At 24.9% G+C, this 26,645-nt stretch overlaps 5 protein-coding genes across 5 annotated transcripts in view; 3 read left to right on the top strand and 2 right to left on the bottom strand.

The window, feature by feature from the left end:
• The window catches only part of Phum_PHUM204170 (Actin-binding protein anillin, putative), a gene marked incomplete at both ends in the record, with an annotated part of 5,148 nt that extends 2,245 nt beyond the window's left edge, over nucleotides 1-2,903 (top strand). The window contains 9 exons of the mRNA XM_002425450.1: nucleotides 83-225; nucleotides 307-616; nucleotides 812-1,028; nucleotides 1,112-1,267; nucleotides 1,355-1,584; nucleotides 1,869-2,042; nucleotides 2,141-2,335; nucleotides 2,449-2,621; nucleotides 2,798-2,903. Of these exons, the coding sequence (XP_002425495.1) occupies nucleotides 83-225; nucleotides 307-616; nucleotides 812-1,028; nucleotides 1,112-1,267; nucleotides 1,355-1,584; nucleotides 1,869-2,042; nucleotides 2,141-2,335; nucleotides 2,449-2,621; nucleotides 2,798-2,903 (1,704 nt within the window). The remainder of the gene's footprint in view (nucleotides 1-82; nucleotides 226-306; nucleotides 617-811; nucleotides 1,029-1,111; nucleotides 1,268-1,354; nucleotides 1,585-1,868; nucleotides 2,043-2,140; nucleotides 2,336-2,448; nucleotides 2,622-2,797) is intronic.
• A 1,281-nt stretch (nucleotides 2,904-4,184) lies between these two features.
• Nucleotides 4,185-10,166, bottom strand: Phum_PHUM204280 (Inactive dipeptidyl peptidase, putative; the record flags this gene model as incomplete). Its single annotated transcript, XM_002425451.1, has 18 exons — nucleotides 4,185-4,346; nucleotides 4,419-4,630; nucleotides 4,709-4,866; nucleotides 4,942-5,136; nucleotides 5,252-5,394; nucleotides 5,498-5,703; nucleotides 5,800-5,876; nucleotides 6,152-6,280; nucleotides 6,415-6,644; nucleotides 6,718-6,841; nucleotides 7,016-7,122; nucleotides 7,192-7,358; nucleotides 7,442-7,653; nucleotides 8,379-8,431; nucleotides 9,383-9,457; nucleotides 9,540-9,634; nucleotides 9,712-9,925; nucleotides 10,137-10,166. 18 exons carry the CDS (start codon nucleotides 10,164-10,166, stop codon nucleotides 4,185-4,187), a joined length of 2,589 nt encoding a protein of 862 aa, XP_002425496.1.
• A 3,200-nt stretch (nucleotides 10,167-13,366) lies between these two features.
• Phum_PHUM204290 (medium chain specific acyl-CoA dehydrogenase, putative) lies at nucleotides 13,367-16,328 on the top strand (the record flags this gene model as incomplete). Its single annotated transcript, XM_002425452.1, has 8 exons — nucleotides 13,367-13,421; nucleotides 13,530-13,668; nucleotides 13,887-14,074; nucleotides 14,701-14,888; nucleotides 14,964-15,138; nucleotides 15,511-15,641; nucleotides 15,747-15,962; nucleotides 16,044-16,328. 8 exons carry the CDS (start codon nucleotides 13,367-13,369, stop codon nucleotides 16,326-16,328), a joined length of 1,377 nt encoding a protein of 458 aa, XP_002425497.1.
• A 492-nt stretch (nucleotides 16,329-16,820) lies between these two features.
• On the bottom strand, nucleotides 16,821-20,791 carry Phum_PHUM204300 (dipeptidyl-peptidase, putative; the record flags this gene model as incomplete). Its single annotated transcript, XM_002425453.1, has 14 exons — nucleotides 16,821-16,949; nucleotides 17,126-17,337; nucleotides 17,415-17,609; nucleotides 17,688-17,845; nucleotides 17,918-18,015; nucleotides 18,090-18,217; nucleotides 18,297-18,580; nucleotides 18,680-18,906; nucleotides 18,988-19,111; nucleotides 19,200-19,342; nucleotides 19,432-19,771; nucleotides 19,871-19,998; nucleotides 20,281-20,589; nucleotides 20,708-20,791. 14 exons carry the CDS (start codon nucleotides 20,789-20,791, stop codon nucleotides 16,821-16,823), a joined length of 2,559 nt encoding a protein of 852 aa, XP_002425498.1.
• Nucleotides 20,792-22,464: 1,673 nt separating this feature from the next.
• Nucleotides 22,465-26,645, top strand: part of Phum_PHUM204310 (cation-transporting ATPase, putative) — a gene marked incomplete at both ends in the record, with an annotated part of 5,462 nt that continues 1,281 nt past the window's right edge. The window contains 12 exons of the mRNA XM_002425454.1: nucleotides 22,465-22,619; nucleotides 22,770-23,062; nucleotides 23,140-23,264; nucleotides 23,573-23,815; nucleotides 23,986-24,174; nucleotides 24,421-24,626; nucleotides 24,716-24,854; nucleotides 24,968-25,252; nucleotides 25,339-25,518; nucleotides 25,626-25,802; nucleotides 25,979-26,149; nucleotides 26,338-26,512. Coding sequence (XP_002425499.1) covers nucleotides 22,465-22,619; nucleotides 22,770-23,062; nucleotides 23,140-23,264; nucleotides 23,573-23,815; nucleotides 23,986-24,174; nucleotides 24,421-24,626; nucleotides 24,716-24,854; nucleotides 24,968-25,252; nucleotides 25,339-25,518; nucleotides 25,626-25,802; nucleotides 25,979-26,149; nucleotides 26,338-26,512 — 2,338 coding nt within the window. The remainder of the gene's footprint in view (nucleotides 22,620-22,769; nucleotides 23,063-23,139; nucleotides 23,265-23,572; nucleotides 23,816-23,985; nucleotides 24,175-24,420; nucleotides 24,627-24,715; nucleotides 24,855-24,967; nucleotides 25,253-25,338; nucleotides 25,519-25,625; nucleotides 25,803-25,978; nucleotides 26,150-26,337; nucleotides 26,513-26,645) is intronic.

Consider the following 26,645-nt stretch of genomic DNA (forward strand, 5'->3'; position numbering starts at 1 on the left):
CAACAATTCCGTAAATTCTAATAAACTAAACTCATTAGAATCTCCTCCAGATAATTTAAATTTAAACGTAAATCGTATGGAGGAATCAAAATTTACGGAGCGCTCAAATGATAATAATGATGTTAACGAAAGACTGTATCCCAATCTTAGTGAGTTTATGGAATCCAATGAAAATGATGTTCAAAGTGAAACTCCGACTTATAGTGTTACAGCATCCAATGAAAAGTAAATATTTCTTTTTTCTAAAGCGATTTATTAGTTTTACCAAAATTAATATTAACCTTTTTTTTTTTTTTAAACTTTTAGTTATGATGATGATTTTATTACCAATAACATCGATGTTAATTTAGAAGGAACAAACACAAATGATTCAATATCTTCGAATGATCTTTCTTTTTCAAAATCAAAAGAGTGTCAAGTTTTAAATAAAATGGATAAAATTTTGGAAAACGCATTAAATGATGTCTCTGAAAGTGATAGTAATATGGAAGAAATGTTTTCAAGTCCCAGTTCTTCTTCAATAAATAATAATTTAAATATAATGAGTCCAAGTAATGATAATGATAATGGATTGATACATACTGTCAGTTTTTACAGGAAGCAGCAACCGAAATCGGTAAAATTGTTTTTGATTCAATCAAAGTTTTTTTTACAAAAATTTTATTTTAATCCTTGAATTAAAAAAAAATTAATATTCTTTTTGTTTAATAACTTAATAGCTCTTTAAAAATATAATTAATAATTTATTAGTTTTATTATTTTTTAACGGTGAAAATTAAAACAAATGTTGTTATTAAATTTAAATTTTCAGTGTCCTTCCAATGTTGAAGATACTATTATTGTTTCAAATCCTGTTGAAGACGAAAATGTATTAATCGAAAATAAGCTTCAAGCTTTATTAGCTGAGGTTAATAAGCAGCAAATTATTTTATCACAAGCCAGTCAAGCTTTAAACTTGTGTCTTTCCAGTGTTGAATTTACTGGAAGCAACGAACAAGTAGAAAGTGAACGTTTGTTGCTCTTGGCGAGTTAGTATGATAAATGCAAAAAACCAAAACTTTTTTTTTTTTTTTCTCCTGGATAAAAACTATAAATGAAACTTTATTTACAGGTCACAAAAGGCAAGCATGCCTGAACGAAATTCAACGATTGAAAGTGGAAAAAACTTTAGGAGGAACAGGAGGAAATACATCCGAAAAAGGGGATGTAATTATGAGCAACATTTCTCTTAAATTGAAAAGAGATGCAATCAGGAGCATGGCCGCAGGTAAAAAAAATTTACTTAAAGATTTACTTATTTTTTAAAAAACAATTAAAAATAACATGTTTTTATTTTTTTAAAAATTTTTAGTAGAAAGCCTTCAATATTTTGTATGTTTAATAAAAAACGAAGAACGCGTTTTGGCGACTTCAGTTGTTTCAACCACGAGAGAAAATTTAAAAGATTTTCACTTACAATTTCCTGGATCTGTAAAATTAGAAAATTTATCGAGCGACTTTAAAGTATTGGTAGAAGTCTACAATCTTGAACTAAATAAACAATTAATTGACCATGACACAAAGTATCATATTGCCAACAAAAAGGTAATTAAAAATTTTATTATCCAATCTTAATGGAGTTTTTAAACTCTGATTCATTTTATTTAAAATTTATCTCTTTCAACAATCGTAATTTTTTATTGTGCGCGAATATTATTATTGTTATTTTAAAACAATTTCGTATATTTATCTTTAATTTACGCGAACCTTTAAATTTTTATTTTTATTAGGTTTTTGATTAAAGAGAACAAAAAAAAGTTAAAATTGCGGCATAAAATTTTTAAAATTTAAATTGTCGATTAATTTTATTTTCTTTTGGATTGTTTTAGGATAAGAAATTTCTTACTCCCATAAAATCAAAAAAAAACGAGTCCAAGCTTGTAAAACTTCGAATTCAAAGTCCAGGAGGACCAACAGCAATACGATCTACAAATTTTAAATTATGTGGTTTTATGGTTTTTTCACTTAAAGAAGTTACGCGATCTCAGTGGATGCTTAATAAGGTAATTAATTATTATTATTATTATTATTTTTTTTTTTTTTTTTACATAAAACTAAAGTCTTTTGTTCTCGATTAAAAAAATCAAAACATCTACTTTAGGTTCCGTTTGTGAGTCTTTTGGAGGGAACCTTATGTATGACAATAACTTCTAAACTTCAAATAAATGAAGAATTCAGAGGATTTTTAACCATGTTTGATGATATATCTGGATTTGGAGCGTGGCATCGGCGTTGGTGTTTATTATCTTCTCATGCAATTTCTTTTTGGAAGTATCCAGATGACGAACAAAAAAAAGTAAAATTATTATTTTACTTTTATTGCTTTTTGTTTTTTTTTTTTTTTTAAATGTGATTTAAAGCCTTTGAAGGATACCGATAAACCATAAAATTATTTAAATTTTTATTAAGGTTCCCATTGGAACGATCGACTTGCGATCTATTGTAACAGAGAACGTTGACGTTGTACCACATGATGTGTGTGCCAGACTTCATACATTTCTTTTGGAATCTATCAGGCCCAGTTTAGCAGAAGACAAAAATTCACTAATTCAAACAGTTAAAGATAATGTCACAACAATAAGGTGAATTTAAATCAGTAAAGTTTTTATTTATTTTGCTATTGAATCTTTGACTCTAAATTTTATGAATTTCTTTAACAAATTATTTTATTATTTGACATGTTATACGGCTGGAATTTGTCTTCATGTAATTGTATTCGTATATTGACGGTACTAATTTAAATTTGACCTTTTTTTAGGCATTTATTATCTGCCGACAGCAAACAAGAAATGATAACATGGTGTAAAAAGTTAAACAAAATATTGGGTTTGCTTAGAAATTGGAAATGCAGCGATGAATCATGATGATGAGTATTTGAATAATTTCTTTTCCTTTTTTTTTTTTTTTTTATTCGTTAAGGATTTTAAAAGTATTATAACACCGTATTATAGAAGTATTTAATAAAATAAAATGTATTTTTATTATTAAACATAACTAACATTAAATGTATTTATATTTAAAATTAACATTATTAAAAATGTTATTTATGTTATTTTATTATCGCTATAAAATTTTATTATTTCTTTTTTTTATTAAAATTAATTTACATTAATTAATTTATAATAAATGAGGCATGGAAAAATTTTAAATTTTTTTAAAATTTAATAACAACTACGGTAAATTTAAATGAAATAACTTTTTCTTTTTTTTTATTATTAACATTTTATTTAATTTAAACAAGAATTTTTATTATTATCGATCAATTATAAATTTAACTAACATTATTTGTATTATCTATAAAAAGTTATTTTATTTTTTTTATTACTTTAAATTACGTAATTAATAATATTTAAATTAAATTAAATTTTTTCCGAGAAAAAAAAAATATGTTTATATAACTGCATGGGTGTAAGTAATGTAGTAGTAATAATAATAATAATAATAATTAGATTGCCGTTAATTTCGTCATTTATTATTTAAAATGTTTCAGTATGTATTTCGTTTAATAAATAATTAATTATATATATATACATATTATAATTTTGTTTTTTAAAAAAGAAAGAAAGTATTTAACTTTGAGTATTAAATAATTTAAAATTTTTTAAAATGTAATTATTATTATTATTATTATTATTATTAATACTGTTTTAATCGTAAATATTTATATTTTTTCAATAAGATTAAATGATTAATTTTTTTTTCTTTTTTTTTTTTTTTTTTTTTAATATTTTATTAAAAATAAATACGAAATAGTGAAAGGAACGATATACATATATATAGAAAAAAAAAACAATTTGTTACAAAGTTAATTTTCATTCCTGAGAAATTGTGAAAAAGAAGAGTCTTAAATCGCGTAATTCCGTATATAAATAATAATAATAATAATAATTTAATCACAAAGAACGACCCGGTAAAACGCATTTTAATTTAAAAAAGGTTTAACAGTTTATATAAATTTTTTTACTTATCAGAATTAAGAACAGATAATAATAATAATAATAATAATAAAATTTGGATATAAAACAAGTTAAAAATTTTACAGTCAAGTTTAATCGAGTTTGTTTGTTTTTATTTGTCTATAAAAGTCATTTAATATTAAAATTTAAAGAATTCTATTAATTTTTTTATTGTTTATTTATTAATAGTTAAATTAATATTGTAGAACTATCAGTTGTTCCACCGCCACGAAGTCCCGATTCCATTTCAGACGTTATTTCTATTCGGAAACAATTTTCCAGGTAATTAATCATACTTTTATAAAGGTGATATTTTACTCCGGATAATGTGTGTTTTTCATCTGGATAAACCTAAAAAATTTATTCAATTATCACAAGAAATCGTCAACTTAATAATAAGAAAATTTTTATCGTAATCCGTACTTGTTGCCTAATTAATATTCCTTTCGATGTCAAAGCTTTTATTAATGACATCGAATGTTGTAAATGAACGTTGTCGTCTGCTGTTCCGTGTATTAAATATAACATTTTGTTTCTAAAATTTTCTGCCATTTTGCTCACATCCGATTCTTCGTATCCTTTATAATTATCCGTTACGTTCGGAAGACCCATGTACCTTTCAGAATAAGCGGAATCTATAATAAAATAATAATAATAATAATTAATTATAATTCCAAGAATAATTGAACAATTATTTATTATTTTTAAAATACCATAGAAAGCCCAATTAGTGACAGGTGCAACAGATATTCCACAGCGAAAAGTTCCAGAATTTTTGGCCATTAAAAGAGCAGAAATAAATCCTCCATAACTCCATCCCCAAACGGCAATTCTTTGTTCATCAATGAAATGAAAAGTGTCTTTTAAATACCTGTAATTGTCAAATGAAAATTTATACCTGTTTTGTAAAAAAAAAAAATAATAATAATAATGCAAGTTTTCTTACTCGGTGATTTCCAATTGGTCTGCTATTTCAACCGTCCCCAAACGATGGTATACTTCATACATTAATTGATAGCCTTGACCCCCGGATCCTCTACCATCGATTTGTGCCACTATGTAGTCTTTATTAGATGCCAAAAATGTAAACCAATCTATTTTCCATCTGTCAGTCACTAATTGGGTACCCGGTCCTCCGTATCTTGTTTTAAAAATAAAATTACATTCATTTTATAAATAATTTTAATAGTTAAACCCAGTTTTATCAATTAATATCAAGCATCGAATTGAAAAGAAAAAAATTTTCCATAACTTACACTTGTACAATTAGTGGATATTTTGTAACTTCGTCTTCTCTTAGTCCCGGAGGAAAATATAAACGAACTTGAGCTTGATATCCACTTGACATTTGTATTGAAAATGTTTTTAAAACAGGCACAGCTTTTTTTGATATTTTTTCCTTGAAAAAATTTATGAAACCGAATTTCAGTTAATTTTTCATTTTTATTTCCATATGAAATTCCTTTCCATAAGTTAAATATAAGAAAAATGATAAATTTTACCTTTAATTTAACATTGTTTTGCAAAATGGCGACAAGTTTCGGTTTTTGCGGGTAATTTTTTGTCGTGTACAAAGACGTTATAGGTACTCCCGGACCCAAACATTCCAAAATGAAAAACGATAAATCGGGACTAAATAAAACGTTGTGATACGAATATTCTTCTTTTGGTGTTTCCTCTTCCAGTTTGTTTTTCATTTTATCACCATCTTAATAAAAATAAAATTTTTATTTTTGTTAGCAAATAAATGTGAAAAAGGAAAATTTTTATTTATATATAAATGTACGTAAGTTTTTTTTCTAACCATTTTTAATTTCATTGTCAGAAACAGATGATTCAGGAAGACTTTTTATTTTTTTTGAATAATTTTCTTTTTCTAATCTGAAAAAAAAAAAAAAAAAAAAAAAGAATAAATAAAAAATTTTTTTTTTGTTATTTTTCAGTTCACTTTATAAACATCAAAATATTTTATTTTAATCAAATTTAAAATGAAACAATCAATAAGTTTACATATATCAACGGAAAAAGGGTTTTTCTAAAATTTAGGAGGAAACGCGTCGTTTAACGGTCAAAAATTCTTTTTTTTCTTTTTATAAGCATTAAAAAAAAAAAAAAAATTGATTGACAATTGATTAGAATTAACAAAGAACACTTACGTTTGGTTATTTGGAAAGCACGAAATACACACTGGAACAGGAAGTGGGGATCCAATCTTAGGGGGATCAGAACTTACTCTGTACAAATGAACTTGACTTGGATACATTTCTGGTGTTCCTAGAAAGTATCTGGAATAATATTTAATAATTTTTTTTTTTTTTCAGAAATTTACTATTAATATATTTCATCTTGCGCGAAAGTTTTTTTTTTTTTCAGCTATTCTCATTTAAGCAAAAGTATTTTAATTACATATTAAACGTACATAACGTTTAGATTATAATCCCAGGCTATTATTTTATTGACTTGATGTTTTCCATGAGTTAATGGCAAAGCTCGTTTTTTCTGAATATCGACCGTGATAATATGCCTAAAATATCCAGCTGATCCATCTCTTACCGGCGCCAAAGTTATGTATCGTTTCCCATCCGGTGAAAATAGTGGAGAAGGAAATATTTCAACCCATCCTTTACCTTCTCCGCTGATTCTTTGCGTCTGAAAATTCAAAAAACTACTTTGTAAAAAAAAAAAAGAAGAAAATAAAATAAAAGTTGAATAAATCAAGTACCTCCTGACAGTGCCAAAGTGGACTCTTACAAATTGTTACCAATGAAAGGTTCTGTGGTCTATTCATCCATACGACACAAATTTCTGTCAGAGAAATCCAGCTCGCGGAAGAAAAGTAGTAATCACTAAAAATAATTTTAATGCTTTTTTAATAAAAAATTTATCAATTTCTAACTTGGGAACAGTTATTAAAGAGCTTTTAAAAAGTTTTAATTTCGTCAGACCCTTTCTTCGTAGAATAACTTAATTTTTTTGTTTCAGGAAAACGAAGAATAAAATTTAAAGTTAAAGAACTTTACCTCAAATGTATTAGTCCATGCGGAGGAATTATTTCTTTGGTGTTAATATTATCAAGATCCGCCAAGTCAGAAACAAACAAAGAAACTTTTGGATTGTTGGTACCAGCCTGAAATACACAAGAGAAACTACTAGTTACTTGAATAAGAGTATCACCATCAATTAAAACCATCAATACCTTTGGGTATCTCAAAGGTCGAATTTCAGGATATTGTTTGGCACGTTCATGTACGTTATACCAAGATAATTTAACTTCTCCAACTTCGGAATCGTCAAATTTTGCATAAAGTAAAAGATGACCATCGTTGCTCATCCACAACGCTCTGCTACCAAATAATATTTCTTCTAAAAAAGAAATTGTAAGTAAAAATACTAACAGAAAACCTAAAATAAGACTAATTTTGAAAAAAAAAAAAAAAAAAACAAACCTTCGTATAACCAATCGGGTAATCCGTTGCTGACAACCCCGGGTTCGGCATTTTCGGTAAGCCTATAAATTTTGTTTGTTGTCGGTGATGTTTTATAATAGATATCATAGTTGTAAACAATAAGAAGGGCGTTACCCCGTGGGGCCCAATCAACCAACTGGAAAAAATTATCCTGTTCATCTGCCGAATTTACTTTTATCGGAAAAATTTCCCTGAAAATTTTATTTAAAACTCTCAGTTGTTATTAATTTAAAAAAAAAAAAAAAAAAAAAAACAATTTTTATTTTTATTTTTTATTATAAAATAAAAATAAAAACTAAATCGTAAAAAAATTTATTTTAATATAAATAATCGATTTACATAAATCTTATACGACTTACCAATAACGAAAAATAAAAAATATTATAAAAAAAAAATTTATTTTTAAATAACATTTTTAATAATAAATTATTTATTTATTTATTTTTTTTATGTATATAAAAAATCAAAGCAAAAAAAAGAAAAAAAAATATGTAATAAATAAGAAAAGTGATCAGGGGAGAACAAAAAATTAATCGATATTCATTAAAATTTGATTGATTAGAAAATAATTTTTTTTAAATGAAATTATTTAAGTAAATTTTTTTTTTACTTTAATAATTTTACACGCAAAGGTTCTTTTTTTTTGTTCTTACCTTGGCATAAACAAAAATAACCCATGAAAATAATTTAATGTAAATAGTTATAATAATAAATATAATAATAAACGCATTATTATATATTACCTGAGTCAAATGACTAATTGAATAACAGGTATGTGCATAAAACAAAGAAAGAAAGAAAGAAAAAAGAAAAGAAAAAAAGATTTTGGGGAGGGAAAAACGCAAAATTTACAAAAGTTTTTTCTATCTACTTTTTTTTTTTTTTTTTTTTGTTGTTATGGATAATAAATACTTACATGGTAGAAATGTCGTAAATGTAATAATTGGCCAGGAACGAATATCGGAACAGCTGTACAACAAACAAACAAAATTGACACGGAATAAGCAACAAGATGCACATCACATCACATCAAGCATTAATTTATATAAAAAAAATTTTTTTTTTTTATCTTTTTCCTGAGACAAATTTCAAAAAAAAAAAAAAAAAAAAAAACAAAACCTTTAATCATCATCAATCATTAATATTCTTTTTAAAAAATTTATTTATAATTTATAAATAATAATAAAGGTAACAAAAAAACTTTAATTTTAAAAATAAAAAAAATTTTTTTTTTCTGTGTGTAAACTAGTCAGGGATTAAAAAAAAAACAAATAATAATAATAATAAAAGAAAAATTAATATTATTTTATATTATTTAAAATTGTAAAATAATGCTTGATTGTGAAAATTTTTATTTTTTTTTTTTTTTAACTTTAATTAATTTTAATTTTTTTAATTTTTTATTATTAATAATACCATCATCATCATCATAATCATCGTCATCCGAAATCAGGCATCTATTTATTAGATAGTATTATGTACATATAATAAATCAGGCATATAAAATAATAAATTGCGATTTTATTCTTAACCCGTTATTATTATTATTATTTTTCAAATAACTTTTCAATAATATCTCATTATAAAAATAATAATAATAAACAATTAGCAAAATATTCAGTATTAGTAGTATGTATTTATAGTCGATTGTTATCATTAATTATGTTTTACATGTAATTTCAAAAAAAAAACAACAACAACAATCACAATAAGGTCCTACATGTTGAATAACCGTTAAAATTTTTTTACATCCGCGATTTTTTTTTTTTTTTTTTTTTTTTTTTACATGCCTGATTATGATTTCGTTAATTAATTAATATCATTCACAAAAGAAAAAAAAAAAAAAAACAGATAACATGAATTTAGACACCTTTAATAAAGCTACAATAATATCATTCTTAAATGCTTTTATATATTTACCTTTTGTATATTGCAAACCAAAAGTATATATTTTTGATCGGGTGACATTATGAATTTTCCTATGTTGAATTGACTCTGAAAAATAATTTTTTTTTTATGTATGGATTCGATTTTTAATTATGTTTAAAAAAAATTATTTAACATTTGTTTTACATACCAGTGTGTGATTGCCTAAAACTGTACGAATGGATAAATTTTTTGCATTTAATATTGAAATGCTTCCCCAATCATCCATAAAAATTAATTCTTCACCTAAAATAAATAAAAAACAGATAAATCGTTATTATATATAAAATGGTTGTAAAAGTAAATATTAATTAAATACTAACCGGAAATCCAAGAACCGTTAAATGGCAAATTCTGATATTCGTGATTTAATATTTCTTTGAGTTTAAAACGGGTCCCCTTAATTCTAATATCATCTTCGGGAGGCGTTAATAATATAACAGATGTAACAGTTAATGCCAAAACAATAATAATAACTAATAAAGCAATTAAAATCCCTTTCCAATTTCTGCTTTGTGTGGTAGCAGAAACGAGTTCCTGTAAGAAAAAAAATTTTCCTTTTACAAAAAGTGTGTAAAAATTATTTTATTAACTTCTGGTTCTGGACTTGTTAGGAAAATTTTTTTTTTAACTTTTAATGATTCGGGTAAAATCCTGGGAAACGTTTGGGTAATGATTTTTATAAAAAACTCATAAATTATTAAACAATGATTAAAGATGAGGGGGGGGGGGGGGGAACAAATCTTACCTCGTCGTCAAAATTATCTGGATCACTCATTTTTATCAAATCAATTTTTAAAAATATCATTTGTACCTGGAAATTATTTTAGGTCATCACTTTTCACCTTCGAAAATTTAATAAAAAAAATTTTTTTTTTTTTAAATAACATTTGTGCGTAACACACACCCCCTCCTCCTCCCTTTTAAATAAATTTAAATTTAATTTATTCTTACTATTATTAAATTAAATAATTTTAAAAATTAAATTAATAAAAAATAATCGATTAACTGGAATATTAAAAAAAATTGTTCATGCGTATTTTAAATATCTATATATTTAATTAATAAATGAAAAATAATAATAATAATAAAATCTATGGATATTTCTCTCCCCAATTCTTTTTGAAAATTAATAATAATATTAAAACAATTGAAAGAAATGTAAAATGAATTTTTAGATTTGTGTGTCTGTGTGTGTGTTTGTGAGGTCAAATTCACTTTAAATAAAATTTAATAACGTTAAAAATTACACTTTTATTATATTTTATGGCACTATATACAGTAAATAAAATTTTAAATAAACATTTTTAATTAGTAAATTAATTTAAACACAAAAAAATAAAAAATAAAAATTTTTCTCCATAAAATCGAAGGTGAAAAGCTTTGGCGGTGAAGGCTGCGCCTAACACTGACCTTTTTTTTTCTCTCTTTCTCTTTTTTTCGAATAGCGCAGAACCGCCGTTTTAAAATAATAAAATAAAACTTTTATATTCACAAAATTATAACTATTAATAATAATAATAATGATAATAATAATTTTGTAAAAAAGAAAAAAAAAATATTAATGCAAAATAAACGCGAATGAATTTTTTTTTTTTTTAAATGGGATTTTAATTATTATTTTTTTTTTAAGTAAGAATAATAAATTCAATAGAATTAAATAAACTTATATTTATTATGAATTTTTATTTGTAAATAAAATTATATTAATTAATTTATTTATTTATTAATCCGCTTTATATTTTTTTTTTAGTTAAAAACGCACCTCTTCAGATCCGACGCTCATAACTTTTCTTCTAACGGCATTTGTTGTACCATTTCCTCCACTTGTACTCATCGTATTCATGGTGAGTATTTTTATTTTTATTTTTTTTATTTCTAAATCAAAATCTAAAATATTCTGAGTATTTATGTATATATTTATTAATGTGTTTAAAATAAATATTCTTATAAATAAAAAGCAAAAAAAAAAAAAAAATTTTTATATATTATTATATTTTTTTTTTACATTAACTTTATAAATAATTAATAAATGTGATGACATCATCAGGTTTGATTGTTTTTGTGTTTAATAATAATAATTATTCATAGAAATTTAATAGACATGAATTATTATTACCAAAAAAAATAAAAATTAGGTATGTAAAATTATTTTAAATCTGAAAATTTTTATTTAAAACTACATAGGCATAAAAATTTAACATAACAGATAAATAAATAAATTAATTAATTTTAAAATAAACCTAATTTCATGTCAATTAAATTATTAAAAAAAAAATTTTCTTTTTTTAAATCTTTTCATATTTGAAACTTTTTTTTTTTTGAAACAGAATGTACTTATTTTCAGTTAAATTAAATATTTTCATTTTATTAATTAATTAATTAAAATAATAACTAACTATCACCGAGATAAAATTATCAACAGAAAAAAAAAAAAAATAAGAAAACAAAATTTCAACTTGAAAAATTTTTTATTTAATTATAATGATGAAAAAAAAATTTTTTTTCTCTTATTTACATTGTGAGTACAACACTTAAATTTTTTCAAGTATTTATTATAATCACGTTAATTTATTTAATATGTTTTGAAAAATAATTGTTTTTTTTTTTTTTTTTAAGAAACCAAACCAAACCGTTGTATAAAACTAAACTGTAATGATTTGGCGGAAAAATTGGCGACTAAAATCTCGGCCAATGCAGCATTTTCATCCGCAGCTGCATCTGTTGCCAAGCAACCTAAGAAAAATTATTTTTTCAAATTTTTTTTTTTTTTTTTTTATTCTTAACTCGTTCTTGACGTTTCTTCGTTTGTAGAATTAAGTTTTTTTATATAAATCCGTAATAAAGTTTTTTTTTTTTTTTTTTTTGCTTTCCCCACCCTAACCAACAAAGAAAAACTAAAATAAAGACAGACACACACACACAACATGAGAGATTTTCTCAACATGAGTATTTATATTTGTCATGTGTGTGGGTGTCCCAACCTGATTGTAAATAGGTATAATTTTTTTATTTATAATTTTTAAATACTATGTATATATATATATTATGTATGCCTTTAAGAATGTAAACATTTTTTTTTATGAATTTGTTACTAAATTTACATCCAAATACATATTTTATTTTATTAAACATTTTTTAATAAAATAAAAGTTTTTGAAAATGTGCTTTACAGCTTTTATATTAATCACTGTTACAAATTAAATAAATTAAAAATACAAAGGCTGTAATGAAATTTAAAATAAGATAAATACTTGTTTTTAAAATTATTGGCAGTAATAATAGTTTTAAATATTTCTTTTGGTGCTGGAACATCTTATCCGATTCTTTAATTCTCTCTTATTCATGTATCAACATTTTCTTTTCTGTTTTTACATAACGAGGGTAATGTCAGAATGTACCTTTAACTTATTATTATTATTATTCTTTAAAAAGTTTTTTCGCTTTTAATATTAACTAATTGAAATTTATTTTTATATTTTTCCTTAAAGGAAACCAAACCCAATATTTTATTATATAAAAATAGTTTTTGTGGGGGGAGGGGAAATAATAATTTAAAAAAAAGTTTCTGTGAAACTTATTTCTTTGATTATCAAAACATAACTTTTATTAAATAATGACAAATTCCTAAATATTATTCGAATTTAAATTTCAATATTATCGATCGAAAAATGATAGTAAATATGGAGGTTACTTACAATGAAACTAATTTAATTTATTTTGGATTCCATAAAAATCTTATTAGTTAAAATAAAGTTAAAAATTATTTGAAATTATATTCTGTATAAAGAACGAGTAAATGAGCTTGAGAGGGAGAGAGAGAGAGAGAAAAACGATTACCATAGAGTAAATAAATCATATAATTTTCTTACATCACTCATCGTAGGCTTAATTTAATCTCGAATGAGATTATCAATTTGTTGTTTTTAATTTGACACAAAAGAGTGATCGACACACTTAAATCCTTATTAGACAAAAATGGCTCTTTCAATTGTTAATAGTATACCTAAAAATAACTTTAGAAATATTTTAAGTAAGTTTATTTTATTTAATTTATTTTTTTTTCAAATTTAAACGTAGTGATAAGTGAGTGAGTTTATTTTTTTTTTTTGAAATTACAAATAACTAATTTTAACTTCAGGTAAATCAAGAATACTGTCTTTTTCTAATAGTTCCAAAGTTTTGGCCTCAACTTCGGTAAAAGACATAACGGGAAGAAATGTTGTATTCATTGATGGTGTTAGAACTCCATTCTTGGTGTCTGGAACAGATTATTCAAAGTTAATGCTCATGATTTAGCCACTCATGCTTTGGTGTAGGTATAAATAAATTAAATTTTTTTCATTTGAATATATGAACAAAAACTCTGTGAATATAATAATGTATTAAGAAAATAACAATGTTACACTAATAATATTAATTGTGATTTTGTGTATTCAAAGTAAATTATTTTTAATATTTTATATTGAAACTCATATTATTTTTTATCTAATTGCAGGAGCCTTGTTCGAAAAACAGGCATTCCTAAAGAAGAAATACAATATGTTGTTTATGGTACAGTTATTCAAGAAGTCAAAACCAGCAACATCGCAAGAGATGCTGCAGTGTGTGCTGGTTATTCCAACAAAATACCTGCTCACACTGTTACACAGGCTTGTATCAGTTCCAATCAAGCAATCACAACAGGTAATTTCTCTCAAAATTATTTTGCATGATCTCTTAAATAGACACACCTTTCAATTCAATTCTAGGGACTTTCCTTTTCAATTCTAATTAGGGGGCAAAGTCTAAAACCACTATTTAAGTTCAAACATTCTTATAGTTTTTGTTTCTATGTGGATCTATGTATGTACATATATATAAAAATAAAGACAATAATTTAATGAAATTTTTTTAAAATTATTATTGATAAAATAAATTGCTCTTGATTAATTAAATTTTGAATACTTTTGTAAATTATTAGATGCTAAAAGTGAATAGTTGAAAAATTTGTAGAACTAAATTATAAATGTTTTTCAGTGAAAATGACAATTAAAAACTGTATAATAAAACTGTGTGATTAATAGTTGAAAATACTAAACATATTCTTTTTAAAATGTTAAACAATCATATTTTGCATACATCAATCAGTGGAAAAGTTATAAAATATTTTTATGCTTTTTTTTTATGGTTATTTTTAATTATAATTTTTTTTTTTTTTTTCAATTTTAATCAATTATTTTTGCAATTACATAATTGTAAAGAATCCAAAGTTTATGAAATAATTTTTATTTTATTTTTAACAAGATGATAATTTTTTTTTTTTTTTTTAGCAATGGGAATGATAGCATGTAATGCTTATGACACTGTTGTTTGCGGTGGAGTAGAAACCATGTCTGACGTTCCAATAAGACATTCTCGAAACATGAGATCAACTTTTCTTAAATTGAATAAGGCAAAAACACCACAACAAAAATTAGGATTGCTTCTTAAAATTAAACCACAAGATTTTATACCCGAAGTAAGTATTTTACTTTGTGTTTTGAATATTTGGCAAAAGAAAGAATTTTGTTAAAATGATTTGATTTTTATTTAGGCTCCTGCTGTAGCCGAATTCACTTCTGGGGAAACAATGGGACACTCTGCTGATAGATTGGCAGCTGCTTTTAAAATAACCAGAGAAGAACAGGATGAATATGCATTGAGAAGTCATACTTTGGCTGCTCAAGCTCAAGAAAAAGGTCTGCTCTCCGATGTAGTTCCTTTCATAGGTAATTTAATTTTTTTTTATTAATATTTTTTCAATTTTGAAATGAGTTTAAAATTGAAAAGTTTCAAGTCTTTCTTAATTTTATTTAATAATAATAAAAAACGTTCGTTTTCTCTCTCTCTCTCTCTTCTTTTTTTTTTTTTTAAATGTCAGTCTCAATAAAGAATGTACATGTCTCACGTGAATCGTATTTCATTTTTAATTTCATTTAATATAATTGATTTTTCCAGTTTAAAACAATAATAATATGGTTTTAGGAAAGAAAAAAAAAAATTTTTAATTTAATTTTGTTATTTATTTTGTGAAGTTAATCTATATCAATCTATATATATAATATTAATAATGATTAATGTTAAATTTTAAAAACCTACAGTTCCTGACACTGGAAAAGTTATAGAAAAAGACAATGGCATCAGGGTATCGACAAAAGAGCAAATTTCTAAATTAAAACCTGCATTCGTTAAACCATACGGAACAGTAACGGCTGCTAACGCTTCATTTTTAGTGAGTATTTACACAAAAAAAAAAAAAATTTTTTTTAACATAAAATATTCATTCATAATGTAAATTTAAAAAAAATTTTTTTTTTTTTTTTTTTTTTTGTTACAGACTGATGGAGCTTCAGCATCCCTGATCATGTCTGAAAAAAAAGCTAAAGAACTCGGTCTAAAACCAAAAGTCTATCTAAAAAATTTTGTATACAAATCACAAGATCCTGTAGACCAATTATTACTCTCTCCGGCCGAATGCATTGCTAGTATTTTAAAGACATCAGGATTAGAAATGAAAGATATTGATGTTTGGGAAGTTCACGAAGCTTTTGCGGTAAGTCAATTGATAGCCTTTTCCCCTCCTCCCCCCCTTTTTTTTTTGGATTTGCGGTTTATGTAAATTTATTTATAACAGGGTCAAATATTAGCCAATTTAAAAGCCATGGACTCGGATTGGTATTGTCAAACTCATCTTAACTTGCCGGGAAAAATAGGAGTTCCAGAACTGAGTAAATTTAATTCTTGGGGTGGATCGTTAAGCATAGGGCATCCATTTGCAGCCACTGGCGTTCGATTGGTTTCTCATTGTGCCAATCGATTGATTAAGGAAAATGGAAAATATGCCGTGTTATCAGCTTGTGCAGCTGGAGGTCAAGGTGTAGCCATGCTAATAGAAAGACATCCTGATGCTAAAATTTAAAATTTTTATTTTTTATACAATTATGAAACAAATTGAATCCATCGGAAAATACATAATCCGTAAATTAAACATTATAAATTACACATTTAAAAAAAAAAAAAAAAAAACATATATATATAATTATAAATATAAAAATACGAAATATAATTTGGCACAAGAAGCGAGCTCGATGAATAAAATCAAAGTTTACTACTTAAGACAAAAGGAAATTAATATTTTGTAAAGAATTTTTTACATTTTTTGTAGCATTTTTTTATACATACATATATATATTTATTTATATTGGCATCATTTAAATTATATATTATTTACTTTTAATAAGTAAAATTTTTTTTTTTGCGCGCGCGCGACTCTTCTATGTGCGCCAGAAATTTAAGGAAAAAAAGAAAAACTTTATTTGAATTCAAACGGAATAACATCATCATTTTTTCTAAACATTTGATAAAAACCGAATTTATTTATTTTTTTCCTTTTTATTCTTTTGTGAAAAAATTAAAGCTCCCCATTTCTTCCCACTCTGATTGTTTGACGTCGAAGTGAAACATCGTTCCAAAAAGTCTCTATCAGATTGTAGTAATGCAGTGAAACTCCAGTCAAATCGTGATCCTCATCGGGATAAACCTTGTTTAATACATTTTCAATTAGTGAATTATTATTTAAATAATTATTTCGTGAATCAATTAATTAATTTTTTTTTCATGAGTTATCATCATTAAATTTTTTACATTTAATTATTGGAAAACTTCATTATCATCACGAAAGAAAACAATTTTTACTTCATTAGAAAAATAATATACCTGATGCCTAAAAATTATATTCTCTTTGATCAAATTTTGGACAAATACCATGCTGTGTTCAACTGGAACCTCTGTATCCGCTAAACTGCTAATCAACAAAAATTGTTTTCCCTTAAAACTTTCTATTTTTTTATTCAAATCGCTCTCTTCGTAATTTTTATATTTTTCCGAATCGTTCGGATGACCCATGTATTTTTCACTGGTATACGTATCTGAAAAAAAGTATATGTACGCAAATTACTACCTTTTTTTTTATTTTATACATATAAAAAAGTTATAATTTTATTACCTGCGAGTAAAAAATTAGTTATCGGGTTTACTAATACGCCGCACCGAAAAAGATCTTTGTCTTGACCTATGATCATTCCTGCTAAATACCCACCCTGACCTTTTCCAAAAACCCCCATTCGATTTTTGTCAATAAATTTTAATGTATCTCTAAGATATGTGACTACTGCTATTTGATCTTCGACTTCTACTGCACCTAAACATTATTATTTTTAATAAATATATATATATTTTTTTTTAGGATTAGTGAGAAGTGAGAAAAAACGGAAATTACCAATTTTATTATTTATTCTGTGAATAATTTTATCTCCTTGAAAGTCGGAACTTCTACCATCTATTTCTGCAATAATTATATTTTTACAACTTGAGAGGTACCACCACCAATCGATCTTAAATTCTTCCGTGATGAGTTGAGATCCAGGAGAAGAATCTCTAAATCAAATTATTTATCTTTAATTTTTATTTAAAATTTTCTATTTTGAACATCCGATCGTGGGTACTTACACATTAAGAATTAATGGAAAACTAATATCTTCATATTCTCTCAAACCTGGCGGTAACAAAAGTTTAACTTGTGCATGATAACCGCTTTCTAATTCAACCTGTAAATATAATATTTGAATGAAATTTAATAAGAATTTTTTTTTTTTTTTTTTTTTGTTTTCAGTTAGATTACCTGAAACTTTCTTATTTGTGGGACGGCCATAGCTTGAAAAATACTTCTAAGCTCCGAATTGGCATCTAATACGGCTAACATGGAATTTGTTGAAACATCAAAAATAAAAACGCTCGGAACTTCGGGACCTGCACACACACATACATACATGTAAGTAAAAGTTTTTAATTAATTATAAGTTTTCATATTAATTATAAAGATATTAACCAAGACAATCTAAAACGTAATATTTTGGATTGTAAACGGAATTAAAATAGACGTTAGAATACAGGCATTGAAAATTTGAATCGTCTTCACTTAACGTAACGTTAACTAAAAAATTTTTGTAAAATCCATTTATCACAGATATATTATTGTAAATTTTTTTATTGTAAAAAGATGTTCTGTTCCCGTAAAAACATGTTAAACAATCCCAAGATCTATGAGATGAATGCCTGTCTCCAGTTTTAAATAAATGACGGCTTCCAGGCTCTAAAACTGCTATAAAATATCTAAGGAAAAAAATTCATATTCATCAAATTTGACTCACAACATAAAATAAAAAATAGTAAAAAAATTTGTGGATATTATTAAGTCTTACTAATGCTTACACGACATGGTTTCGCATATCCCAGGCTAAAATTTTTTTTACAATCATCGGAGGAGTAGTCAAATAAATAAATTTTCTGCTAGCGCTGTCTACTTGACAAAGTTCTTGAAATCTTCCACCGTTGCTTCCTTGCAATGGTAATATGGCAAGAAACCAAGTACCATTATTGTCAAATATCGGATCTTCTATTTTATTAACCCAACTTTCTTTACCGAAATCTTGATAAATCTAAACACGATAATAAATGCTTAATTTCGATAATGATAATAATAATAATAATAGTAATTAAACAATTTTAAAAAAATTTACGTCGGTGCACATCCACTGCGGAGCTTTACAAATACTTATTGAAGTTATATTTTGTTTTCGATTCATCCAAGTAACAGAAATTCTTTTAGAATCTATCCATTTAACTCCAGTTAGGTAATAATCGCTAAAAAAAAAAAAAAAATTAAACAAAGACTAATCGTTATGAATAATAATGGGAGTGTTATTGAAAAACAAAAGAAATTACAACGTACTTGTTTTTGACGTAGATCGATGGGGGTTGAACTATTGTAGTCTTTAATATTTTAGGGTAAGTCATATTTACCACTGTTAATTTTACTTTTGGATTTTCCGTTCCTGTCCTTGGATAATTTATCGTTTTAATTTCTCCATATTTCTATTTAACAAAAAAAAATAAAAAAAGTTATTTACATGATTTTCTTTTTTACATTTTCCTCACGCAACTTACAGATATATCTTACTTACCGTAGTACCATATTGTGAATAATGCAATTTTTCAACATCCGTTACGTTAAAACTTGCAAAAGCTAACATTGTTGAATCTGAAGAAAACCAAAAAGCTGTTCCTGATTGTAGAACTTTTGTTTCATAAAAGAAATCAGGTCTTCCATTAAAAATTATATTTTTCATTCCGTCTCTTGTTATTGTATATACCTGGGGCTTACGAATTCGTGCTTTGTAATATAAATTATTTTCTTGGACAAAAACAATTGCATTTCCCGTTGGAGCCCAAGTGGCAGATTCTAAGAATGGAAAATCATCGGAATCGCTATATTCTTGAGATGCTTTCAATGGAAAATATTCTCTGAAATAATAATAATATTTTCCTTTATTATATAATTAAGAATATTTAAATTGACTTTTAAGTATAAAATTTTTTTTTTTTTTTTTGATTCCAACTTACTCGGTTGCAATTTCATAAACATAATATTTAGCTCTAAAAGAATATTTCCAAATCCTTATCGCGTTTGTTATCAATAAAATATAATTCAAATCGGCTGAAACTTTATAATCTACGGCATTAACCAATTCCTAAAAAAAAAAAAAATTATTTATTATTAGAGTTCGAATTAATAATAATTTATTAATTATAAAAAAAAATTATGCAAGTTTTAATGCAGATTTTTAAATTGAATTTTGATTAACGGATTAATTTTAATTTAATTTTAAAATCTTTCTAATCTCTATAATTTTTTTTTATTCTAATGAATTATCCGACTGCATTTTCCAAGGAGGGGGGAGGGGAGAAATTCGTAAAAACGTAAAACATGAAATATTATTATCATGCTTGTCAAGTTAATAAAATAAACTTACAAATGTCGTATTTGTTATAAGTGATTTAGTTGTAAAATTTTCAACGCATAACATTTTAACATTTCCATATTCGTCTCTATATACCATTTCCAATTCCGATATCCAACTTCCATTAAAAAAACGTGGCTTATATTTATTTTGAACGATATTATCGAAAGAAATAAGTTTACCCCGCACCCTTGGCTCTTCATCTGGTGGGGATAAAAGGAAAATGGAGCATATAATCAAACCTAAAACGGCAATAATGACGAGAAGTGCTATTAAAATTCCTCTCCAGTTCCTTTCACTCGGAGGTGATCCATTTAAATCCTGGAGAAAAAAAAAAACAAATTCATTCATTTATTATACCGATACGCTGCTACCAAGTAGTTTACAATAAAATTATTTTTTAAACTTTTATTATTATTATTATCTATAATATAACAACCTCTTTTCGTTGTGATGTAGACAATGCTACTCGTTTTTGTCTTTCGTCCAATGAGTTTTCCTTTTGTAAATTTGAATCCGACATATTGGTTTTATTTTTATTATTATTATTATTATTATTATTATTATTAGTAATAACACTTAATAAATATTATCATTTTTTCTAATTAACAACAATAAATTATTTTAACAAGATATTATTATTATTATAATTAAATTTAAACGAGAAGAAAATAAATAACAAACGGGTATTACTTGACGTGTATATGAGGAAAATTTTTTCTAGATTTTTCATATAAAATTGATAAGTGATTAATTATTATTTATAATAATATACGTTTGATAAGTCAAATTAATTACAAATTTTTTAGGGGATCTTAAATCTCGCGCGAAAAGCAAAATAACCTTTTCATTTTTTTTATATGACATTCATTTGTTTTTCATTTAACAAATATAAATTATTTTAATCACTTTATTTTTTTAACATTTTAACGATTACATATTTTTTTATTATTATTATTATTATTTATCTTTGAATAAGAAAAAATAATTTTTTACTGAAAAAAGCACAAATTTTTTTCATATTGATTAATTTTTCTTTTTCTTTCTTTTTTTTGTCTTTAATTAAAAATAAATATTCTTAATAAATTTATTTCACAAATAATGATTTAAACTTAGAAAAAAAAACACAAATAAATAATTATTATTTACGAAAACATCTTGTCCCTTTTTTTTTTTTTTTTTTTTAATCGAATCAAAAGTGCGAAATCACTAAAGAGCAAGAGCTTTAAATATATAGGGAGGAGTTATTAAGGGTGAGTATGCGCAAATCTATCAATTTTTTTTCATTTTCTTTTTTTTTCATATAAAATTTATAAAATTAAAAAATAATTGAAATTATTTTAAAACGAATTAAACGCAAAAATAAAAAATGCTAAATTTTCATTACATTTTAAGGGGTAATAAATCTTAAATATAATTTGGTAATCAATCAATCGAGTTAAAAATCATTAAATTCAATTTTGTTTATAACATTCTTAGGTTATTCACAAATGTTTTAAATTTTATATGTTTGAACATATTTTCATATTGAATGTAGTTCTAAAATATTTATCAATTTCATTTTTAATGAATAAAACAACAAAATCTTTAAAAAAAAAAAAAAAAATGGCAGCCACAAAATATTGAAATTTAATGTATGGGTTTACTGCAGAAATAACAATAAAAATAAATGTAAGAAATCAATTGAGAACAAAAATAAGTTTTAGAAAAATAAATTAAATAAGAGTTTAAAACAAAATGGAAAAAATTTATAAATGTCAAATCTGATCAAATTGAAAACGGTGAAAATATAAAATGATTTTTCGAAGTTAAAAATTGGCAAAACTTTTCGTTTCTTTTTTGGCGAAATTTTCTCACTTTATTAAAAAAGAGCACTTACCTACCTAGAGTATTACTTCTTTTAATGATATAAAGCAAACAAAAAAAAGAAATTACATTTAATTATTGATTACTTTGGTAATTATAAGTATTTGAAACAAGAAAATATAATTAATCACGAGTTTTAAAGAGAGCCAATTTTAAAAGCCTCCTGGATTTTTTCCATAGAGTAATATTAGTCAGTTTTTTTTTTTTTTTTTGTACAACATATAAGTACTGACTGGGGCTTTGATTAAGTCGTATGAAACTGTTACGCGCAGAAATGTATTTTAAATTATTAGACTTTATTTACTTGGCAGCCTAGTTGCTTTCTATTTTATGGAGGAAGAAGTGCCTTTAATTGTTTCCGTAAATAGTCCACACGATTTCGAAATGGATGAACGAAATTATTTATTGCAATCTGAAGCCTGTTTTGTAAAACCAACACCTGGACAATGGCGAAAAAACTTTTCAAGTTTTTTTAAAATTAGCAGGTTAGACAAGTATTACAATTGAATTTTTTTCTTTCATGTAAAAATTTACATATTCTATATTTTATTTTTTACAAATGTACCAAGTTCACATAAATTAAATGCGAGCCATTCAAGTCATCACTTTAAAATTAAATATTATTATGTTTTCAGGTTTTTGAAATTGTTTTATTGCTGCTGTTGTCAACCTGTTGAACTCAAGGATAGGATAATTAATTTGGGAACTTCTACCGTCGGCAGGTACCCTCCAAATGTGATAAGGAATCAAAAATATAATTTAATAAGTTTTTTTCCAAAGGTTTTATTCGAGCAATTTCGTTTTTTTTTAAACTTTTATTTTTTAATTATGGCTTTAAGTCAATTTATACCAGATGTTAAAATAGGGTACTTGTATACATACTGGGGACCTTTAGCCTTTGTTATAATTGTTACTGTGATTAGAGAAGGTTAATTTATTTTTGTTAAAATTTAATTCATACTATTATGAACAAAATTTGACAAAATTCATTATTGTTTTTTTTAGCTATAGATGATTTAAGACGACACCAAAGGGACAAGGTTGTCAATAATCAAAAATACAGACGTTTGATTAATCAGCCACCTTTTTATGAATATGTCTCTTCCAGCAAACTTATGGTTGGAGATATGGTAATATGCACTCACTAACATTTATATATATTTTTCACTCTTGAAAAAATTTAAAATAATTCAAGACATTTATGGTTTACAATTTAGATTTGAAAAGTAATTTTGGCTTTCAAAAGAAATATTAATATATATAATTATGTAATGTATTAAATTTAAAAAACTTGATATATATATAATGTATTAATTTTAAAACTGAATATGTAAGGGTATGAAGTCTACCTACTGTTGGTTTTTTTTGATTAAGGTTTATTTTTATCTCTTAAAACAGTAATTGAATTTAATTGAATTTTTTTTTTTTTGTTATTCAGATATATGTAGAAAAAGACCAAAGGGTACCTGCAGATTTAATTCTGTTGCGGACAACTGAAACTACTGGTGCAGTTTTTATCAGAACTGATCAGTTGGATGGAGAAACCGATTGGAAATTAAGACTGGCCATATCAGAATCACAAAAACTTCAAAATGATGAACAGTTATTTTCAATGTCTTCTTCATTGTACATTGAAAAACCGCAAAGAGACATACATTCTTTTATTGGAACGTTCCAAAGGGTGAGTAAAATATTTAAAAAATAAAATTTTTTCTTCCATTCATTGTTTTACATTTATTTTATTTAAAAAGTTTTTTTTTTCACATGATTTTATTGTCACCATGGTTCTAGAATCTTAAATTTTTAATTTCGTTAATAGAAACATTCATTTAAAGTCATTTTTTTTCTTAGAACGATGAACATCGAGTTGAAATTAGCTTGGACATAGAAAACACTTTGTGGGGAAATACTGTGATTGCTAATGGGACAGCTTTAGGAGTTGTTATTTACACTGGAAGTGAAACAAGAAGCGTCATTAATAATTCTCAACCTCGTAGCAAAGTTGGTTTGTTCGATTTGGAAATCAATTATTTAACTAAAGTAAGTTTTTAATTTTAAATTTTTTTTTAACAAAAAAAATAAAATTAATTTAATTCATTCATACATTCAATCGTAATAAAAATTATTATAAGTCATTTAAAGTTGGCATAGTGGTATAGCTATACCAACAAATGAAAGATTTTTTTTTTTTTTGTTTGCTGTGATTGGCATTTTAATTGTAGCTCAATTTATTTGTCTTAAAAATCTAATTTTGTAATTATTATAATGTTAATATTTATTTTTTAGATATTGTTTGTAGCCGTTATTTTTTTGTCTTTATTAATGACGTGTTTAAAAGGATTTAATGGACCCTGGTATAAATATTTCTTCAGATTTATTCTTTTATTTTCCTACATAATACCATTGAGTTTAAGAGTCAATTTAGATTTAAGTAAATTTTTTTATTCTTGTTGCATACAGCAAGATGAAGAAATAAAAGGAACGGTAATCAGGTAAATTTGTTCGTTGTTTTATCTCGTTTAAAATCCTACAAAATTTTCCCCTTGGAAAGTTCTTATGTCGTATCTTTTATTGATTTCAGATCGACTACCATTCCCGAAGAATTAGGTAGAATATCATATCTTTTATCAGATAAAACTGGAACCCTTACCCAAAATGAAATGGTTTTCAAAAAATTATATTTGGAAACATTATGTTACGGAACGGATTCTTTTGATGAAGTAGGAACGCTATAATATCTATTTTAATTTTGATAAAATTATTTTTCTAAAGGATAACTAAAAAAAATTTAGCATAAATATCTTTCTCAAAAGTTTTTTTTTACATTTTTCAGATTAAGCTTCAGTTGAGGCAAGCCTATAGTCACGTATCGAAAAATCCCGATGATCTTTCGAGAGATGATGATAAAAATTCTGAAAAGAAAACCGAACTTCGAGAAAAAGTTAAAAAATATAATTGGTCTCGCGTAAAAGATGCTGTCGAAGCAATTGCTTTATGTCATAATGTTACTCCTACATACGAGAAAAAAAATTGTGAAAATAGTGGAAAATTGATGAATATTGATTTTTCAATGACTGATAGTGATAGCGAAACTGTTCACGACACAATTATTTACCAGGTGAATTCTCTATTATGGCAAATTCTATTAAATATTAAAACTTTCAATTGGTTTAAAATCTTGGTCTTTTTTTAATTTATTTTTAGGCATCAAGTCCAGATGAAATTGCTTTAGTCAAATGGACAGAACAAATGGGCTTGACTTTAATTAAGAGAGATTTAACTTCGATTTCATTGAAAAATCCTCTCAACGAAACCCTTGCATTTACAATATTAAAAATTTTCCCATTTACTTCGGAATCTAAAAGAATGGGAATTATTGTTCGGGTAATTATTTTTTTTTTTTTTTTTTGAATTTTTAAGAAGATTAAAAACAACAAAATAAAATATTAAAATTTTAGTATTAATTTACTAATAATATAAATTATTTTCAGAACGAAGAAACAAAAGAAATAACATTTTATTTAAAAGGTGCTGACATTGTTATGACGCATATTGTTCAGTACAATGATTGGTTAAACGAAGAATGTGGAAATTTGGCAAGGGAAGGTCTTCGTACTTTGGTCGTCGCAAAAAAAACTTTAACTCCTGAGCAATATTCAGATTTTGATGTAAGATTTAATAAATATAAATATCTTAAGAAAATTAAAATATCATATCGAAAATAATCTCGGGTTCAATAACAATGTTATTATAAATTTTTTTTATTTCATAATCTACGATAATAATAATAATAATAATGTTCAGTATTGGTAATTTATTATTATCGTGTGAATAATTTTTAAAGGTGAAATATAATGCTGCGAGATTGAGTACAACGGATCGAAATAATATGGTTAGCAGCGTTATAGAAAATTTAGAAAGAGAAATGGAACTTTTGTGTTTGACTGGCGTAGAAGATAGATTGCAAAAACGTGTAAGACCAACTCTTGAATTGTTAAAAAATGCTGGCATTAAGGTAAGGAAATATAATTAAATTTTAAATATATATTTAAAAATTATGTATAATGAAATCTTATTCTGTAAAATATTTTTTTTTGGGTTATCAATCTTTTTGTTGGCTTATTTTCTGTTTACATTAAAACGTTACTAAAATCTATTAATCATTATTATTATTATTTTTTTTTTTTTAAAATTTCTTTTAAGGTTTGGATGTTAACTGGTGATAAATTGGAAACAGCCCAGTGCATAGCTAAAAGTTCTAAACTTGTTTCTAAATCACAAAGTTTACACGTTTTAAAAAACGTCACAAATCGAACGGAAGCTCATTTACAATTAAATGCTTTTAGGAAAAAACAAGATTGTTGTCTTGTAGTCAGCGGTGATGCTTTGGAAGTAATTATTATTATTTTTTTTTTTTTTATTCGAAAATGTTGATGTCGAGGTTTTACAATGCCTCTCTCTCCCCCTCCCTCCCTCCCTCTCTCGCATTGTTTAAGAAATTTTAATGCTAT

The sequence above is a fragment of the Pediculus humanus genome, genomic scaffold, assembly GCF_000006295.1.
Source record: "Pediculus humanus corporis 1103172107555 genomic scaffold, whole genome shotgun sequence".
In the NCBI taxonomy this organism is placed as follows: Eukaryota; Metazoa; Arthropoda; class Insecta; order Psocodea; family Pediculidae; genus Pediculus; species Pediculus humanus.